This window comes from Arachis hypogaea, chromosome 19 (genome assembly GCF_003086295.3).
Source record: "Arachis hypogaea cultivar Tifrunner chromosome 19, arahy.Tifrunner.gnm2.J5K5, whole genome shotgun sequence".
In the NCBI taxonomy this organism is placed as follows: domain Eukaryota; kingdom Viridiplantae; phylum Streptophyta; class Magnoliopsida; order Fabales; family Fabaceae; genus Arachis; species Arachis hypogaea.
In genome coordinates this window covers 18,784,903-18,806,005 of record NC_092054.1, presented here as the reverse complement: position 1 = coordinate 18,806,005, position 21,103 = coordinate 18,784,903, and the positions used below count along the sequence as shown (strand labels likewise).

Below are 21,103 nucleotides of genomic sequence, written 5' to 3'. Positions count from 1 at the left end.
ATTTTTTGACTAAATCAATTTGTCTGATCTAATTTTAATAAAAATTATACGATTTAATAATTATATGTATTAAATTTTAATTATTAAAAAATATCTTTAAAAAAAAGACGTTTTAAACGTTTTTATCTGAGCAGCTCCCAAAATGTTTAATTATAACCCCAAGGTAGCGTTTGGTAATTAAGGAGTACTGAGATTGAGACTAGAGGACTGGAATTTAGTATTGTGTTTGGTGACTAGAGATTAAAACTAAAATTTTAGGCTCCATCTTCAAATTTTCAATCTCTTCAATACCTCGAGAAAGTAGGGACATAGAAGACTGAAATTTTTGGAGATAGAGATTGAAACTTTAATATCATTTTATTCTTGAAATACTTTTTTCAAAATTTTATATTTCAAGTCTACCCTTCGTCCCAACTCCACTCCACCTCTTACCCTACCACCATACTTCTGCCATCACTAAAGCATAACCATCAATAATAATATCAAAAACAACAACAATCTCATCAACATATATTAAAATTAGATTCATCAATATATATCAAAATCAGATTCATCAACTCATAACAAGAGAAATTTTAAATTAGAATTAAAAAGAGAAGAATAGTGGGAGAGATTAAGGTAGCGCGAAATTGGAACTGAGACTACGTGACGAGCACGGTAGAAAACAGAGGCAACACGACGCGGCGCGCGAGAGAGAGAAAGGGAGGGAAAAGGGGTTAGGTTTTATTAGTAAGGGTATTTTGGTAATCTCACTTATTTAAGTCTTTTTTATATTTTAAATCAAACAAGATACTGAAACATAATTCAATCATATACATTTTATACCAACACACAATACAAAAACTTAATTTAGTCTGTCTTTCACTTTTAATTTCTCTTCTAAATGCTACCCAAAAAAATGAAATAAAAAGGAAAGAAAAACGAGTTAATACTTAATTTGGTCCTTGAACTTGCATGTGAATCTTAATTTAGTTCCTGAAATTTTAATTTCCTCTATTTAGTCTCTAAATTTTATAAACATGCCTCACATTAGTCTCTGGGATGGTTTTTAGTTCAAAAACGTTAAATAGAGCGTTGAAATAGATAATCAAATGCCATACTGAAACTTGTAAAATGATGTAGTTTTAGTTTTTACATTCAAATAACTCAAAAATGATGTCGCATCACTTGTTTTGGTAAGTAAAGTTTCAATAAACACCACTTATGATATTGTTTTTGGGTTATTTGAATGTCAAAATCAAAATGACATTATTTTACAGAGTCTAGCGTAGCGTTCGCCTATCCATGATAGCATTCTATTAACGTCTATACATTGAATTATTTCAAGAACTAACATGAGTCATGTTCGCAAAGTTTGGGGACTAAATAAAGGCAATTGAAACTTTAGGGACTAAATTGAGACTCATATACAAATTTAGGGACCAAATTGAGTATTATCTCAAAGAAAAACACAATTAAACCAATTTCCTATTTTAAAATAGCTTAGTTGAAATCCCTTTAATTATAAATTAATTTATTCAACCAATTTGGGTTGGTCGAGTGGTTAACTCACTCATTCGCTTAAGCAAGTGTCGAGGGTCTGAATCCCGCCTTGTGCATGCAGCAACCCATTGGCAGCGGCAGACTCTTAAATGGAGTCACATTCGCAACGAATTAGTCCTTATCCTGTCGAACTAGAAAATATCGTGGACAACCAAAAAAAATAAATTAATTTGTTCATTCAACATTTTTCTTTTATATTTACACAATTTTCATAACATTTTTGTTTTATATTTACACAATGTCATTGCCTAGCTGTAATTAGCTTCATCTTATTAATTGGTATTTCATAAAGATGTCTAGAATAAGCATTATTCATGGCAACTATGTATAATTTAATGTACCTTAATAATTTGTTACACATACACACAAGAACTACACATAGATAACAAGCATATCTTTTATTAAAAGGTGCAATATTATTATTATTCATCATAGTAACAAGGGAGCAAACTGATGACACATACATATCCAAGCACAATGTTGAGGTGGAATCTAACATGCACATGACAATACCACAAAGATATGCATAAAACAAACTTGCATCTCTGTTATTACAAGAGTAACAATCTGCAAAGGAAAACGCAGGCACTCAATTTAGATAGAGATACTGTTGGGAATTCCTCTGAAAGTAAGGCCTTCATCACTGGTAGGAAGGAGAAGACTGTAAGGCATATGAGCAGGTCCAATTCTGTTTCTAAAGCTTGGTTCTTTGTTCCTCTGCTCGATCTTCGCCTCGATCTCTGCCAACTTGTTTCCAAATTTCTTGAAGGCTTGTATCGCCTTCGAATCCGATGTCCAGTTTGGATTGTCTCTCTGCCCAAGATACACCTCATCAGAAGCATGCCTTGACAATATCTCAATAACCGAAATGTCCACTAGGGCCTCATATTTCCCTGTAATTGTTCTCAAGTAAGCTTTCTGAGGGTTTGTAACCAATTCTTGATACTCCTCGCTTTCGAGTTCCGGTAAGAATTTTCTGCTAATTGTTGGCCGGTTCAGGATGAAGCCGCCATAAGGATATTGGCCGAAGTTAACAGCTGCATGAAGGGCCGAACCGATCCATATAATAATGCTGCATGACTGAACCAGGTCTTCAAGAGTTTGCAGTTTTGGCCACCATGGCTTGTCTTTCAGGTCTTCATGACCCCTCTCTACAGCTTCCTTCCACCATTTTTGGAGTTCAGTGTCTTTTGTGACTTCATTATCTGAAGCGTAGTACAAGGAGACATAGTCTTGGACCCATGTCTTGATAGCATCCCATATCTCCAGTCCATCCACTGCATAAGGGTAGTCCTCGATCACGAGGCGAACGCCATGGGGGGCCGATGGATCCTCAACTGCCAATCCCCTGAATCAAGATAAACAATACAATAATGACTTGTCATCATCAATGAAATAATTAATCTTATGTTAAACAGTTTGGTCAAATACGTCAAACCATCTAGCAGTTCTTAACTATTATCTTCACATGAAGATATTTTCTTGTGAGTAGTCGGTATCTTTCACTAACTGTCTAATAACATAATTACAATGTATATAAAGATTATGATTACCTCTTAATAAGATCAGCCGGCAAAGCTTGGTCAGGGAAAACCCAATTCTTGTAAACTTTAGAAGACATCTCCACAGAAAATCCTCCAGGCAAGAATGATTGCTCAATGATACCACCTGCATTAATCAGAGATTGTCTTGCAAGTCCATTGATATTCATGGTGTCGCGGTAGTGAGGTTCTAGAAGCTTGTGAATTGGATGGAGCACACTAAGATGCCTGTATGTTGCAATGATAAATGGCTCCATTGCAGCATGAGTATTCAACCTTTAATTCGTTACATGAAAAGAAAAAGAAATTAGGAATGATTACTCAAATAAGAATATAAATTAGTGAAATTTGAAAAAAGAAACAGAGAGTTATACCAGTGGCTCATGAGTTGATGATAACATGAATCATTGACGACGACATAAGCCTTGGCAAGAAGCCAAATAGTACCTTCAGCACCTTCTTTAGCAGGCAAGACAACTCTGCTAACAGCACCAAATGTGTCGCCACCAGGGTGTGGCACACTTAATTCAATGGCCAATGGTGTCAATGTTCCATCATTTTTCAAGAACAGGATTGTCCTTGTTGCGTAAGCCTTTGAAGTCTTAAGCCCGTTTATCTTCCTCAAGTATGGCATGAATGCATCATGGTAATCTAAGATGAATAATTTGTTCCCTTCAATCGCCTGTTACATTACATTGCATGTATCAATATTTTGTTTTCTTAATTGAGTGAAAAAAAGAAGCTATTTATATATGGATTTGTTATGAAATATATGTCATTAATTAATTAATTACCTCATCAACAGTAAGTCCTTCTAGGTTAGTCTCAAGGCTTTCTTTTGTAATTGTACTCGTCTGATCACCATAAATTGAGGGATCCAGTGTGCTTTGTGGTGGAAACACCTAATATTATAAGAAAATAAAATATTAGAAACAATTGCCTCCACTTTAGATAAAGAAAAATTTTACTTATTGTAGATTAACAATCAATCATTAAGTATTTGTGTATTAATATTATCTTATTTAATTTATTTTTAATATATATTTTTATATTTTAATATGTATTATATACAAGTGACTAATTAAATAGATGGTGTTTTTTATTGATATAGTATGAATCTTATATAAGACATGGTTGAATATGAGAAACAATTTATTCTTTTAAAGAGTACTTACCTCAAGGCGTTTAATAACATTGGGATTTACTCCAGCAATCACCTCTCTGGCAAATTCTTCGTCAGTCATCCATGCAGACTTACTAACTGTTCACGATAACACAAAAACTAAATTATTTTCTGTTTACATTGAATTAAATAAATGGAAATGGGCAAAGCATAATTAATAATGGACCTTGGATGACATGAGGTGGAGGGAACTTGAGAGCTTGTTCACCATCTGTACGGAAGATTTCCTTAAGAACTGGCAAGGGGCTGATATCGCTGATGATATCAGTAGGGAGGTAAATTCCACCCTCAAAGAATGCACGAGCATCGTCGAAGCTATCAAACTCGCTGTTCAAACCAAACACTGATTGGAGCCTTGGCAAAACATTTTGAGCCAAAGATTTGATTCCGTATGTAAGGAAATCCGAGGACTTCAAGTGACCAAAGATTTCATCTCTTGGAACATAAGTACTTGAGCTTGGTGCCTCACTGTTGGGATCTGTTCAAAATTTTACTTTTCATGATTACGTTGGAGTTTCAAGGGGACAAGAAGAACACTAGAGTAAGTTGTTTTAGAGTAAGTTGTTTTCACGTGAAGTTGATAATTAACTGGTGTTAGATAACAATTATTTAATAAATTTCAACTAACAACTTCACATAAAAATAACTACGTAAATTTATATTATAATAATTTATCCTGTTAATAATAAAAAATACTATATGGTTACCAAAAATTAGCCACTAATATGAAACTGCGTCAACATCATTTAAACAAATTAAAAAATTGCTAACCCTTTTTAGTCTTGCGTCTGCCAGTTCTACCCCTGCGAGGGTAAGGATATTCGGAAGATCCTCCAAGAATGGGGCGAGCAAGGCTGTTATCCACATCAGGGTTACCCAAATCATTGTAGACATCATAATCATAGATTCTATCTGCTTCCTTGCGTTCCCCTGTTCCATCTCCTCTTAAATTTTCCAGTTCTTCATTTCTGTACTTCACTAGTGCACCCGGGGTTGCACTTGGAAGATAAACCTGAGATGTAGTATATTCAATTATGTTATTTTTTTCATATACATACACAACCTTTAGCAACGGTTAATTTCCGTCACCTAAAATACCGTTACCTTAACTTCAAAGTGTTGTTAATTTTTTGGTTTTTTTATTTGAAAAAAAAATTATTTATTTTGTTTTTTTATTTAAAATATAATATATTTATGTATTTATCTTTTACTAGAATATTTTGTTGGTACAATTGAATGTCTTAGAACTCAATCCTACTAAGAGTTAATTCCAAATATAAAAGTACTTAATTCTAGAGATATAATAATTGTCACATAATTATAAACATCACAAAAATTATATCCTTGATCGACTTCTAATATTTTGTTATTTTATTAAATTTATAAAAATACTTAAAAAAATATTTTTTGGTTAAAAAATAAAGAAGCAAGGGCACCTTTAGTCTCTATTAGTGAAAAACTCAAGATTCATTTTGTGTTTAGTAAATTAAAAAAAAAATCATGTATTTATACTTGCAATTTTTTAAAGTTAAAGATACTTTTAAAAGCACCTAAGAGATAACTTTTTAAATTTGGTGTGTGCTTATTAGAATTAAAAAAATCTAATATAATCTTATATAATAATTAATATTTAAATTAATTCTTACATTAATGTTTATTATAGTTGTTCAAACTTAATCCAAAGCATAAACTAGGCCCAAAAGCAGGAAAAGCCCAAAATGCAGCTGCCCATAATCGATCTCTTCATAGGCCAGATTGAAGCGCTGCATGGTAACTCCTTCACTCCCAAAGAAGTTATAACTAACCCCTAATATCTCTCACCTATTTCTAGAAGAGAGATCTCAACAACTTTAAGATAAAGGGACAGTTATTCACCACCAGAAGTAGAACTACTTCAACGGTGGTTATTGGTTCATCACCTATAAATACACTAACACCCTCAGGTATATTTAAGTTCCAATACACTTAAAACCTGCTAAGACCCTTGTTGACCTAGGTATTAGAGTGTTTTGCAGGTACCACCCCCATCTCCTCACGAACAACTTGGACGACGGCCATACAACTCAGGCCAAGTCAAAAACCACCTCGCTAAGAGTTTGGACCTCACGTTCAAGTCCAAATACAATCCAATTTCAAGTAATCCTCGGAACAACAATATTTTTAAATTTTAAAAACTATTTTACCAAACATACTTGTTATTGTTTGTATTTATTAAAAATTGTTTTTAATTTAATTTACTAAATATAGATGTTATAATTTTAAAAATTAACTCTTATAAATTATTCTTAAATAAAAACTTTACCAAACTAAACCTTAAGTTTAGTACTTGTAAAAAGACTCTACTTACATCATTAGCAAAGAAGATGCGGTCCTTTTTGTAATTTTTGAAGTTGTAGACCCATGAGTTGCAAACAAAGTTAACGGTTCCATGGTTTGGGATGTCTTCAAGAGTCACACTAACAAGGAAGAACTCAACTTGCATATAGTTCTTGATGTAGAATGCAGCCGGAATCCCGAAATCAGCATCATATTCAAAATGGATGTCGAATGCATCTTGTTTGGCACCCAAATTTGGCAACGTTGGAAGATGTTTCTCCAAATAGGTTTCCTTTCCAACTTTCCCATTTCCTTGCCCTGCAAAAATTTACAGATATATATATAAATGTTAAAAACCATTTTCTATTTCATTGGTCATCCAACTACCTTTTAGAAAAAAATTTATAAATATATTTGTACATTTTTTTGGTGAATTAAACAAAACAAATTTTGTCTGCTCAACTCACATACTTCTTTCTATAATCTGTAGTTAAAATTGAACCCATTAGGCATCATAATTACCTTTCATTTGAAGTTATTATGGTGTGAAATTGTAAATAGAAATATAACCCTATAATAATAATAATAATAATAATAATAATAATAATAATAATGGACCAATAATTGTGCTTCCAAAAATATATTCCTTGTGGGGGAACTAGATGGGTTGGAAAAATAATATTAAAATAAACACGTGGCTAAGAATAAGCAGACAAGGTAGAACTAAAATTAATTTTAAAATCCAATCATTTGGACATATTTTATGAGTGCTGGTTGACGCATAATGACAATGACTTAATAAGTATAAATAAACGGAAAATTCATGTGAATTATTGACATATCGGGTGACAATAATATTATTTATCACTGCTTCAATCGAATTTCAGCCTTTAAATCACTATAAAAGATTTATATTCTATTATTTTCTACATGAATTTTGAATTTTTAAATACAAATTATTATATTTTATGTTAATAATTATTTTTATAGTTTGGTACGAAATTTATTCAAACACTCAAACTCTAGTTTCTAACATGTAATAAAACTTCTTATTCTTTTCTTACGGTTTTTTTTTTTTAATCTTTTATCATATAGTTAAAATTAAAGTTTTTTCTTCTAAGAATATAATTTTTTTTCTATTATTACATATTTTTTCTTTCTGTTATTTTTCTCATACTTTTTCTCAAATCAATATAACTATAACTTCGTATAGCACCACAATTATCATTACTTAGAAAAAAGATGATAATAAAAGAAAATAACATTTTTAGAAAAAATAATTAATTTCGACTAAAAGATTAAAATAAGATAAAGTACAATATTTATTAAAAAATATATTTTAAAATTTTAAAACGAAATTAAAACTTAATCTATTTTTAGAGACTAAAAAATGTTTTACCTTATTAAATATTATTTTTAATTTGGATCTCGCTGATTGTCTAATATAATACATCCTTAGATGTTCAAATATGTTTTTCTCCCTTTTGTTTCCTTATGATGATGTGCTTGTGATTCTCATTTTTTTAAAATGAAAGGAAGAAAAAGAAAAAAAATTTAAAGAGTTAATAATAATAATAATAATAATAATAATAATAATAATAATAATAATTTGAAATACTTAATATTTATTCATTCATTCATTACTTTATTAAATAATTCTTAATTAAAAAATTACGTCTAATACTTAAAGTTTAGTTTATCCTTCAAACTTATTTGAGGAATTTTAGGTAGTAAACACTTTTTTTTTCTCTTATATCTGAATTAATATTAATGTTCTTTTTATATTAGAATTGTTAGCCTCTAATATTTTTTAACTTATTTCTTTTTTTATTAGTTTTTAATAAAAAATTTAATTTTAATGTACTAAAATATTTTATACAATTATTTAAATATATTTATTTTTTAATAACTATTAACACAGTTAAAATAAAAAATAGTTATTTTTACTATATAATTTGATGTATCAAAATTAAATTCTTTAAGATATAACAACTATGAAGAAACACATCTAAGAAGTAAATATATATGAGAGACAGTAAAGATGAGATGACAAACCATCAGTCTTGGTAGCACTGATCAACTTGAGGGCGATGCTACGGCTGAAGATGGCGGTGGCGCCATCGACAACCGAGCCAGCCACATCACTAACAGTGCCAAAGATTCCGCCGACGGCGCCGGAAACACTGCTTCCGGCGGATGTTATGGCATTAAAGTCCAAAACATTCTTGCTCATAAGCACAACGGTACCCTTGATCTTCTGGCTATTGTTGAATATACCAGTCCCTGGAATCGAAAACATCTTTGTTATTTCGTTATTACTTCCTTTTCTTCTTAGAGAGGGTGAAGAGAAGAATAGTGTGTGAGGAAAATGGAAGCCAAGGTATAAAGGTATTTATAGACTACAAACTACAAACATATTCGTTCACTCACTGAAGTGTGCCTAGCGTGGGTTCTTTTTTTTATTATAAAAATAATTGAATCCTTTTTAATAATATTCACAACGAACCGGTTTTTGACATATGTAAAATTTTAAGAGCTTAATAATTTCTTTGTCCGTATGCAGTCATATGTTTCACATATATATAGAAAACAGAGAAAAAAGAAGAAGAAGAAAATAGGTTTACATTATTTATTATCTTTAAAAAATTGCTTCTATTTTATACGTGGCAACAACATACACCTGCTTAAATATTTGTGTAAAAGTTGCTATAATAACGTTCTATAGAAACTAAAGTTAACTTCTAATAAAAGTTAATTTATATAATCCTAATAATGTAACTTATTTAGGATAAGTTTAATATAATGAAGTTAAAAATTATTCGTAGAAAAGTTTTATTTAAATAGAGTGAGAGCAAGTTCAAAACAAAACATTATAGATTCAAATGAGAGATAAAATAATGCAATCGGCAAACTTACTATAACATCATTAATAATTAATTAGTACATGTTAACATAAGTAATAATTAACATAAGATTTTGCAATAAAAATTATATTAAATTATTTTATTTTATTTAAATTGGTTAGACTATTTGAACTTTTGAACCAATCACTCGACCAATTTATTAATTGGTCTGATCCTCAATAACTTTGGTTGTAAATTGTGATAATTGATTATTTTAAGTCATAGTTGAAACCATAATTTAGATTAATATTTAATAAAAAGTGTATTTATAAATCCTTTTAGATCACGCTTAAAATTGTAGTCGCAAACTTTTTAGGTCACGCATCAAAACCGTCACTATAAATTCTTTTAAGTTGTGATTCAAAAGTATGATTCTAGACCGTTTTAGGTCACCAATTAAAATTGTAACTATAGATCTTTTTATGTCACGATTTTATGAAACTGTGACTATATGCTTTTTCATATCATGTCTTAAAATCGTAACTATAGACCCTTTAGATTATGTTTTAAATTCGTGAATATAGATCCATTTAGATCATATCTCAAAATCGTAGCTATAAAACCTTTTAAGTTATGGTTTTTAAACATTTAAACCGTGACTATAAGTAGTTTTAGATCATAATTTTTAAACGTTATATGAAAAAGCATGGGTTAAAACTTAAAATAGCTTTATTGAAAAAAGGTTATCCTCCACATCCATGACTATAGACATCTGATCTATGGTCACATTTTGGAAATAAAGAGTGACCAAAAATTTTTTCTTTAAGTCACAGCCAAAAATCATACCGTGATCATAAAAAATTTTAGGTGACGATTTTTAAATATGGCTAAAAGAACCGTGACTTAAAGTCTAAAATATTATAGTTATAGATTGAAGTTTTAAAATTAAATGTGACAACATGTAAAAATATTGTAATGACATATAATTGAAAGAGTTATCTGAATTTAAAAATTGAGAAACTAATTTAATTATCAAATAAAAATCAGAAAAATCAATTTGATATGTATGTTCTTACGACGACAACAACGAACTAACCACCAAGAGTAATCTTTTAACTAGATTAAAAGTGTACAATAATACTATTTAATATTGCAATATATATGAAGTTATGAATCACATTTATAACATCCTAAACTTATTTTATTTAATTTAATATTTATAATTATACATTTATAGTATTTAATATTATACATTTATTTTAACGATAATTAATGAATAAAAGATAAATTATTACTAATTATGACTCCAAAACTTTGTTTCCAAAACATTTTTGTAAAAGTTAATGGTAAGTAAAAATACTTATTTGATAATATTTATGAAGTTGGTATTTTCAAATATTATTATTATTACTGATTCATATATAAATACCTACAAATTTTCATGTAAAATATAAAATCAAGATTGAGACTTGGAATGGCTAATAGATATTTCTGTAGTTTAGAAGATGACAATTGGTTCAACATTATTTATATTCAATTTGCCACATGGTCCTTTTACGTGTTGGAACTTGGAAGTGAAAGCGACGGAATCAACTTTCTCTATGAAATAGGCTCTTTTTTTTTTCTTAAGAACATCGATGTTATATTTATATGAATTTCATATAAGCTATTTTTCTCTTTCTTTGTGTTATACTGATTTAAAAAAATTGAATCCTATTTTTTTTTATTATAAAATTTTTAATATCAAACCACACTTATCTCAAAAAAAGTATATTGATAAATAATATTATATCTAATACTTTATATACTAGCCTTAGCGTATATATATATATATATATATAAGGATTAAAAAAATATTTCGAGTAGACAATAACATCTAATATAAAAACTCAAGAAAAATGATATTAAAAATATTATATAGATAAATATTCACCAAAATAATTACTTTATTATTTAAATGTCTCTATACTTTTTTAATAGAAGTATTTTTGTGTCCTTATATGAAGGGTTATGTGTTTGGTAAAATCTTATATATTTTAAAAAATTATGTTTCTTGGCTTTTCAAAATTTAATTTTTTAAAATCATAACAGTTATATGTTTGGTAAACAAATAAAAGTGACTTTTAATAAGTATAAGTTACAATAATAATATTTGTAAAATAATTTTATAGACATAACAATGTTATAGAGAATTAGCTAGTTTTATCATTTTGAAAACCACATACACAAGCTAGTTTTGGAAGTATATATCTTTATAGGCAATTTCAAAATTACTTTTTATAAACTACAAGTGTAATCATATAATCTTTTTAATTTATCAATAAAATGAGTTGTTTTTACTTTCAAAAAATACAAACACTTCTCCGATAAATTTTATTAAACTCATCCTAAGAAAAGTTAAATAAATAATATGATAATATGACAATTGTAATATGTTCTTTATGAATTAATTATAGACATTTGTGCTTATGGTAAATAAATCAAATTTTTTGTGCTCATGTACTATGGCAATTGTAATATCTTCTTTATGTTAGTTATAGACATTTTATTTTGTTCAGTTTTTGTTAGTTTAATTTAGCTTCTTATTCTATGAGTTTTGATATAAAACTACCAAAAACAAATAAACAAAAGGCTATTGATGTTGTTTATGCAATTATTATGATGAGTTTTTTTTTTTTTTTTTGGGAGTATATTAGAGTATATACAAATGCTCATATCAGAATTTTTTTTTTAATTTGATAAAGATATAGGCAGATTTTTAAAGTGTGGCAATAGATTCATCTAAGCACACAATTCAAAAAGCGTGACAATAAATTCAAATTTAGTCATGTTTTTAAAAGTGTGGCTGCAGGTTTTGTGTTAGGCACGCTTTAAAAGCGTGGCTACAGATTGAAAGAAATTGCCACGCTTTAAAAGCAAGTCAATAGTCAATAGATCTTCAATAGTTAGCACATTTTTCCACTAAAAAAGCATATCCAAAAAGTTAGCGTAGCAATTGATTCCAAAAAGCGTGGTCATAGAAAATTGGTCACGACTGAACAAGTGACCCTTTGAAAAATGTAGCAGTAGCTCAAAACATGACCAGTTTTTATTGCCACACTTTTTTTAGCTTTCTATAACTTTTAAAGGGTCGCAAAAGACAATTTTTTTTTTGTAGTGCAACACATGCATTAAGCAAGTTAAGAGTCTGGTTTATTTTCGTTTCCATTTTCTATTTATATTTTAAAATTTTTTACTTTTAAAATTTCAATTTATCAATAAAAATAAAAAATTTGTTACTTTAATTTTTGCTATTTTTTCTTTTCCTTTTTTTTTAATCATAAAAGTATTCAAAAGTGAAAATAAAGAACACAGACCCCTATAAGTGAGAACAAAATCTGTAAAGATATATATTTAATAAATATTATGATTAGAAATTTCATTTATTAAAAAATATGGTTTAGAATATCTTATTTTATACATACAAGTTTAAGAACTTTATATTAAGAATTAGTTTATGAGCTAGGCTTGACTTAGACAAATTCAATTGAAATAATATAATATTCTGTCTATTTTCTGATCATTACTAGATTACTAATATATGTTTATTTAATTTGTGCAAATTTCACATATTAGAATTTTAAACATAAGAAGAATGTGTTATATTACATTTTTATCGATTTTTATCAAAATCTGAACATTTTCTATTTCATGAGCTAATTTTGAGATTGAAAATAAATATATTCAAAAAATTAAGATATTTGATTCATAATATAAGAAATGCGTAGAGTAGATGTCATCTTTTCTTTTTTCTTCTCTTTTAATTTCACATGACAAAAAATTAAATTAAAAAAAAAAAACAAAGAAAGCAAGAAAGAAAGTAAGAGTATGCATTCATTTCACATTACAAATTGCAATCAACCTATCACGTGCGTGATTTTCATATTAAAAATACTATTTCTACGTTAAAATTAATTATTATGTATTTATATATAAATATATATTTAATTTAATTAATTTTTAATATATATTTTATATTTTAATATATATTTTATTTTAATAATTAATTTTAATATATACTTAACATGATTTTTCCGTATATAAATCGTAACCATCTATAGCCTTGAAAATAACCAGTACCACACCCTTTTTTGGCAGTATCATAATGCCATTCCTATAAATATTAATAACATGCTTCGTTCTGAATGAGATGGAGCCCCCCAGTTTGCCACTTGGTTTAATATATACAGGTGAAGACATGTTGGCATCGTATTAAAGTATTGTCATATTTGTTATTTATCGTGCCATTTTATTCTGATATATAATATAGATAAAAAAAATTGTAACTGAATTGAATATTTACTGTCATACTACTCTATATGCTTTTTTATATTCAAATCTTTTAAAAAGTTTGTTATGTTTGATTATTAAGGTAACGACAAATGTTAATATGCTCTGGAAAAAATTAGAGAGTGTTGTGTTCCTTAAAAAATAATTTGTTATTCAAACTTAAAGAGGAAAAATAATGATAGTCACCCAGATTACTCTATTAATATAACCTTATTTTGAAGATGTTGTGGTTTATATTTTATAATTGGCGGATTCAAGCTCGCAAATCATGCATGTGTCGAGCATTGAGCACCTCTCTTATAGCACTCTTACTTAGCTTATTTAGTAAAGAACATTTAGGGATATAATATATAAAATAATTCACATATATTAATTAGAAAGAACTAATAATGTACATAAAAAAAAGTTTATTTCATTGTATAAGTATACCTAATTAATTACATATGATGTCAGTTAAAAATGGTGTGTTTAAGGCTCAATTCAATTGAAATCCGATTCAGATCCAAACATATTTTATTAGGTCTGAATTTGTCATTTTTGTTTGATATAGTTTTTGAATTGATTGCTTTGGCCATGCTGATAAAACTTAAAATTATGTTATATTTTATATTTAATTAATATTTTTTATGATACAGTATTATTTTCAGAAAAATTTACATAAATAAAATAATTGAGATTTATATTTATGTAAATACAACAATCTAAAATTGATTATATCAGTGTCATATTTTAACTCTATATAAATTACAGCTGCTAATCACAGTTTAGCATTTGTACATAAACCACAAAATTTCTACTGCGGTTTATCCACAATCGCATGTACGATCTCTAAGTGAAACTTGATATATGCCAAGTGAGAAGCTATCAGTAAGAATCGTCTCAGCCACAGTATACTTGGAATGATATCTGTCGAACAAAGTGACGGTAAAACATTTCGAATCTCTCAAATTGCGCTCTATTGCTTTCACCAAAGCTTGGCAGAATTGATTACCAGTCCCCAATTGCACCTCTGTTGTTTGTCTTCGGATAACAAACAGCTCTGCAAGACTTCCATATGTGGACTTGACCAATGATGTGACTGGGAGGTTCCTTGTACTCTTTAAGACAGAATTAACACATTCAGAGATGTTGGTGGTCATGTGGCCAAAGTGTCTGCTGCTATCCTGGTGCTGGGTCCACTTATCATATTCCATTTGGTTGACCCAATCACACATAGCCGGATTCGCAGTCCGCATAATATCGAACCAATAATCAAACTCTGCCTCGGTCTTCGCATATGCAGCATTCATAAGTAGCCTCTTTGAGTCTTGACCCTTAAAACTCAGCAAAAAGTTTGCCACCATATAACGAATGCAGAATACTCGATAAGCACGCGGAGGTAGCCAGCCACTATTACGGACTTCCAGGGCAGCCTTGATGCCATTGTGCCTGTCGGAGATAACAAGAATATCCTCTTGTGGCATCACATGCTATCGTAGGTTGGACAAAAAAAAGATCACGATTCTGCATTTTCTCCTTCCACAAGTGCAAACGCAGCCGAAAAGATGTTCAAGTTTCCATCTTGCGCTATAGCTAGAAGCAAAGTACCTCCATATTTGCCATACAAATGAGTACCATTAATGCTCATTAGTGACCTGTAATGTCAAAAGGCTTCAATACAAGGAGAAAATGTCCAGAAAAGACGATGAAAGTACATTGTAGATTCATCAACCTGATCCCCAACTCTAACTGGAGAAAGTCTTCAACACAGCAATTGTGCTGGCCATGGTGAACTGGACTCCAAGCATCCAACATGGCAACTTGCCATAGGACTCTTTCCAATCTCCATAGATTTGTGATGTTCCTTTCTGCTTTGCCAGCCAAACGTTCCTGTAAGTAGGCCTGAATCTATATGTTGCTTCTGTTGCTTTTTTTTTTGAACAAAGGAGCTCAACACAGTACAGTGGAGTGAAAACTAACAAAAATAAAGAACATGTAAAATAATACAGAAAGCTATCCCTAGTGTCATCTCCGGCATTGCCATCAACAACAAAAGGGGTCCAAACCACACCACTCTGTATAACTGACTATGGATTTCTGGAACACCTCCTCCGTACTTCCTTCCTTGTTATTGAAGATCCGCTCCAAACGTTCCAAATAACCGAGAAAAAACATATGAGTCATTTGTTGCCCTCCCCCTTCCTGTTAGCAACACCTGTCCAACTTTCGAAGTGTTCTTTTAGTGAACCCGGAATAGACCACAATCTCCCAAAGTCAGATAGCCATTGACACCACACCTGCCAAGTAAACTCACAGCCCAGAAACAAGTGATGAATATATTCAGCATCTTTGTTACACAGCACGCATATGTTATAACCATGACTAATAATTCCCAGTCTATGCAATCTTTCTTTAGTGTTCACTCTTCCTATCAAAGTAAACCAAATAAACAACTCCACTCGTGGTGGAACCAATCCTTTCCAAATAGTTCTGGTGAAGCTATAGCTGGTTATTTCCTCCGAGAACGACTCTGACTGCACCACCTGCACAAAGGAGTTAGTTGAAAATATACCTTCCTTGTCGAACTTCCAAACAACTCTGTCATGCTTATCATGTGCTAGCTTAATTGGCCTTAAAGTTTTCGTGTAATTGATCCACTAATTCCAACTCCCATTGGTATAAGTCTCGCCTCCACTGGAAGTTCCAAATCCATTCTAACCCATCCCAAAACCCACAATCCCCTATAACAGATCATTTTTGGTTTGAAACAGAGAAAAGCCTCGGAAAACTTATCTTTAGTGAACCACTTTGTAGCCAGACATCTTCCCAGAATCGAGTCCGCCTTCCATCACCCACCTCTATAGATAACCCCGTAATCATCTTATTCCTCACATTAGTATCCCTGATCTGCATCTGGCAGATATCCTTCCATGGGCCTCCTCTAGAAGGTAATGTCTGAGCCGATAGCATCACATTGGGGTTCAAGTCATAGCAAGAGCACACGATCTTCTTCCATAAAGGATACTCCTCTTTTGAAAACCGCCACCATCACTTGAAAAGAAGTGCAGTGTTTCTAATCACTGCATCACCCACCCCCAGCCCGCCCATATTCTTAGGTGCCTGAACCAACTCCCACTTAACAAGTGCCAAACCATTTCTACCTTCCTCCTTGCTCCACAGGAATCTCCTCTGCAACGATATCAACTTTTCTACCATTGCCTTCAGCATCTTATACAGACTCAAGTAGTACACCGGCAGGCTATTTAACATAGATTTAATAAGGACAAGCTTACCCGCTTTATTGAGTACTTTTGCCTTCCACAAGCTGAGCTTCTCCTCAACCTTGTCAATTATCGGTTTCCAAGTCCTAACCAGTCTAGGGTTAGCTCCTAAGGAAATGCCAAGATATCTTACTGGAAGGCTGGCTTCCTTACATCCCAATAAGTTGCACATATTGTAGGACCACTGCTGTTCGTAATTTATTGGGATTAAACTTGATTTATCAAAGTTAATGGTTAACACTGACATCATCTCAAAGCATCTTAGCAACCTGGCATAGTTCCTGATGGTCTCCTCCTCTGGTGGACAGAATAATATAGTATAATCTACAAACTATAGATGTGATAACTCTATATTGTCCTTTCTAATCAGCAGTGGCTGAATACGTTTGTTCCTGACTGCCTCCCCTATCATCCTATGCAGAATATCAACAACCAGAACAAATAGAAATGGAGATAGTGGATCACCTTGTCTCAAGCCCCTCTCCAACTTAAACGGTTTAGATGGAGAGTCATTAATCAGGATCGACATAGACGCTGTACCAATATACTCCTTCACCCATTCCCTCCATCTCCAGCCAAAGCCCATCTTCTGTAGCACTATATCCACAAAATTCCATTTTACCCGGTCATAAGCTTTCTGGAAGTCTAGTTTAATGATTGCCGCTTTCTTCTTCCTTGCCTTTAACCAGTGCACTGTTTCACAAGCAATAAGAGCCCCATCATGTATTTTCCGATCCTTCACAAATGCGCTCTAAGTCTTCCCTACCAGACCTGTTATGACTGATCTCATCCTCCTAACCATCACCTTGGAGATTACTTTATAAACACAACCTACCATGCTGATCGGCTGAAGGTCCTTGATCTTCTTTGCTCCGGTAAACTTAGGTGCAAGGGCCACCCAAGTAATATTGGAATCAGAAGGCAATCTTGACAATCGAAAGAAATCCAGAACAACTGCTATGAACTCTGCCACAATCTCATCCCAGCACTTCTTGATGAAATTCATGTTATACCCATCACTCCCTGGAGCCTTGGATGATTCACAATCCCAAACAGTTTCTTTAATCTCCTCCATTGTCGGTATTCTCTCCAGAGCTATCGAGTCTTCTTCATTAATCCGATTTACCAGTCCGTCCCTGAAACCCACAACCGGTGATCTCTCCTGGTGATACAGATCTTTATAAAAATCTCTGATAGCAATCTTGATCCGAGCTTGATTTCTTATCAACCTTTCGTTGATTACCAGTGCATCAAGTCTATTGTTTCTTCTCCTCGCTGAGGCCAAGTTATGGAAGTACGTAGTGTTCTTATCCATATCCTTCACATGCTTTGAGCGCGACATCTGTTTCCAGTGTATTTCTTTTCTGACATACCACTGCTTGTAGCAGCTTACTAGCGCCTTCCTTCTAGCCTCCATAGTACCATCATAAACTCCATTTGCTACCAACTCGTCTATCTTCCTTATCTCCTCCTCAAAGCACTGTATTTTCTTATCCATGTCACCAAATTTCTCCTTATGCCATCTTCCCAAAGGCACTGTTAAAGCCTTCATCTTTTCTGTGAATTGTACCGCACCAAGATTCCTCCATTCTTCTCTGACCAATCTTAGGAAACCGCCATGTATAAACCAGGAATCCAAGCTATGAAATGGTCGAAGGACACCTCTGAATATAGTATCCTCCACGATGATTGGACAGTGATCTGACAGGCCTCTCGGCCTCCTTTTAACCGAATCTCCAAAAACTCCTCCGTCCATTCTATACTCAGTAAAACTCTATCATGCGACTACAAGAGCGGCCTCTAAACCATATAAATTTACGATCATTCAACGGTAGATCCACTAACTGCATGTCTTGTATCCAACACTTAAAATCTTCTGCAGACCCTGTTAACCTGTCCTGACCTTTCCTCTCTTCCACCTGAGTAACCTCATTAAAGTCACCCATGTAGCATATTGGAACTTGACATAAACCAGCTATAAAACTCAGCTCCTCCCACACAACAAGTTTTTCCATTCTAGTATGAGCACCATATACTAAACAGAAAGCACAAGGAAAATTATTTTTCAATAAGACTCCTTCGACACAACCATCTCTCCCCTTTGTAGCAGTTATTCATTCTAAATAGCATGACATCCCACATTAACAACAGCCCCCCAGACGTGCCATCCAAGCCTACATACTCCCACCCCACAATATCGCTCCCCCCAATAACAAATTACATCAAATTTAGTGACAACTTGCATTTTAGTCTCAATCAGACCTAACATATTCAGCTTCTGTTTATTTTTTAGATCTTTATCCATACTCAGCTTACCAACCCCCTTAACCCCCTAACATTCCAAGAGCTGAAAATCATTTTAAACCTTTGTTACACACCTTTTTGAGCTTTCTCGGTCTACATCGACGTGCCTTTTCTTTCTGCTTAGCCAATCTCCTCTTCTGAGCAAGCGCCTCATTCTGTTCTTGAAGAATCGCCATTATGTCATCATCCTCGCTGCACTGAACCGCTCCGGATTCTACTGCCAGCTCCCATGCCTTTTTATTTTCGACCATCTGCGCTTTTCTTTCCTAATTCATACCACCACTGAGCCCCCTGGTTCCCGGATTCAACAGCCACACCTGTCCATTATCACCACTGCCCTCATCAAGCCTTGCACAAGCCAGATTCATACCATCTGCACATGTCTCCTTGGCCTCTCCCTCAAGCCCATCTGCCCTGGAGGAACCGACCACTTCTATCGCCGGCAGAGAGTTCACCGAGGACGAAGAGGTTCGGTCCAATGGATCCAACCCAGCCGCGCCGTGTCCAGCCACCACACCTACAGAGCTGCACTCAACTCGACAACCATCATGATGGCAAGCTCATGAGTCGCTGTTGCATCGTGCTTCACCGGCGCCACCAGCATCTAGGCGCATCCCTCCGGCACGGGTGTACGCAGCTGCGCACAATCCAGGAGAAGGAAAGCATGCGTCCAGGTGGAGTCCAACCCGACCCCTCGTCTTGGTCCAGCCTTCCTCATCAGCACCATTTGGGCCTTCGGTTGGTGTGAAGCAGCCCATATCCCTTACTGTCTCACTTCTGCCATCCGCCTCCTTAATGGGCCAACCCTTAAGCCTGTTTGCTTTTGTTTTTTCTTACAACAGCCACCAGATTTTTGCCCATCAAGCCCATAATCCCAACTAGCCATTCTTTCAGACTCACCATCAATAACCAGATCACGACATCCCTTGAATTCAGCTAAGCCATCAATAACAGCATCCTCCGTTACCCTCAAAGTTTTAAAGTCAATTAAATTGCAATAACTCCATTCATTCAAAATATTTTCGGGAATTACCAATCTATCCTTATCAGCTTCTCCCTCTCTTGGCACCCCATCAACTACCGGATCTCTGCTTGTCACTGGTACTATCGAGTTCAAGCTGCTTGTACCCACAATCTCGCAAGCTTCTGGGGGACTAGTTTTGCTCACGTCCTGAAGCTTACAATTTGTTCCAAAACTCTCGTATCCAACCTCTTTAACCAGGACGTCGAATCCACTAGTACCAATAGTGATGTGAATCCACTCACTGATAGTGTCCATAAGACAAGTATCGATTTGTACCCGTCCCACGCTAAACGAGAGACATGATTTCGTGGCTTCGTCGCACCATACAACTTCTCCCCATTGACTGCCTATCAGCTTGAACGTCTCCTCAGACCACGTATGCAAAGGGACACCAAAACACTCGAGCCATACCCTTCGAGTTTCGCTACGCTCCTCCTCGTCCCATCTCCATACGCTATGGAAGAAATTCAAGATATTGTTCATTTTGAATGTGAAGGCTTCTTCAGCACTTAAAATACTATCAAAAGTCAGGAGTGCTTTGTACGCTCCTAATTCTCTTACTTCCACGACTTGCGGCACATTCTTTCTTATCATGTCCCTCAGGGAATTGTAGTCGATAGCCTTAGTCGTACCGCCTATTAGGCTTCTCTGCAACCAGACCAGGTTCTCTTTTGCCACGGACACTTCCATCTTCTTCGTCCACCCATTGCCGTGAGGGTCTCCTTTTTTCCCCTCTTTCCTTACCTCTTCCACTTTTCTCC

At 33.1% G+C, this 21,103-nt stretch overlaps 1 protein-coding gene across 1 annotated transcript; it reads right to left on the bottom strand.

The window, feature by feature from the left end:
* Nucleotides 1–1,938: 1,938 nt before the first annotated feature.
* LOC112779426 (linoleate 9S-lipoxygenase 1) lies at nt 1,939–9,137 on the bottom strand. The gene is made up of 9 exons (XM_025823692.3): nt 8,638–9,137; nt 6,614–6,900; nt 5,038–5,278; nt 4,433–4,744; nt 4,259–4,344; nt 3,878–3,985; nt 3,458–3,765; nt 3,096–3,359; nt 1,939–2,890 (listed from the first exon to the last, which is right to left on the bottom strand). The coding sequence occupies exons 1-9, from the start codon at nt 8,879–8,881 to the stop codon at nt 2,137–2,139; spliced, it is 2,604 nt and encodes an 867-aa protein (XP_025679477.1). The 5' UTR covers nt 8,882–9,137; the 3' UTR covers nt 1,939–2,136.
* Between the last annotated feature and the right edge of the window lie 11,966 nt (nt 9,138–21,103).

Coding starts and splice junctions, on each gene's coding strand:
- LOC112779426 (XM_025823692.3), bottom strand. CDS start 8,881: ATGTTTTCGATTCCAGGGACTGGTATATTCAACAATAGCCAGAAGATC. Junction 6,901..8,637: donor CAGTGCTACCAAGACTGATG/GTTTGTCATCTC, acceptor AAATTTTTGCAG/GGCAAGGAAATGGGAAAGTT. Junction 3,766..3,877: donor AAGGACTTACTGTTGATGAG/GTAATTAATTAA, acceptor GTAATGTAACAG/GCGATTGAAGGGAACAAATT.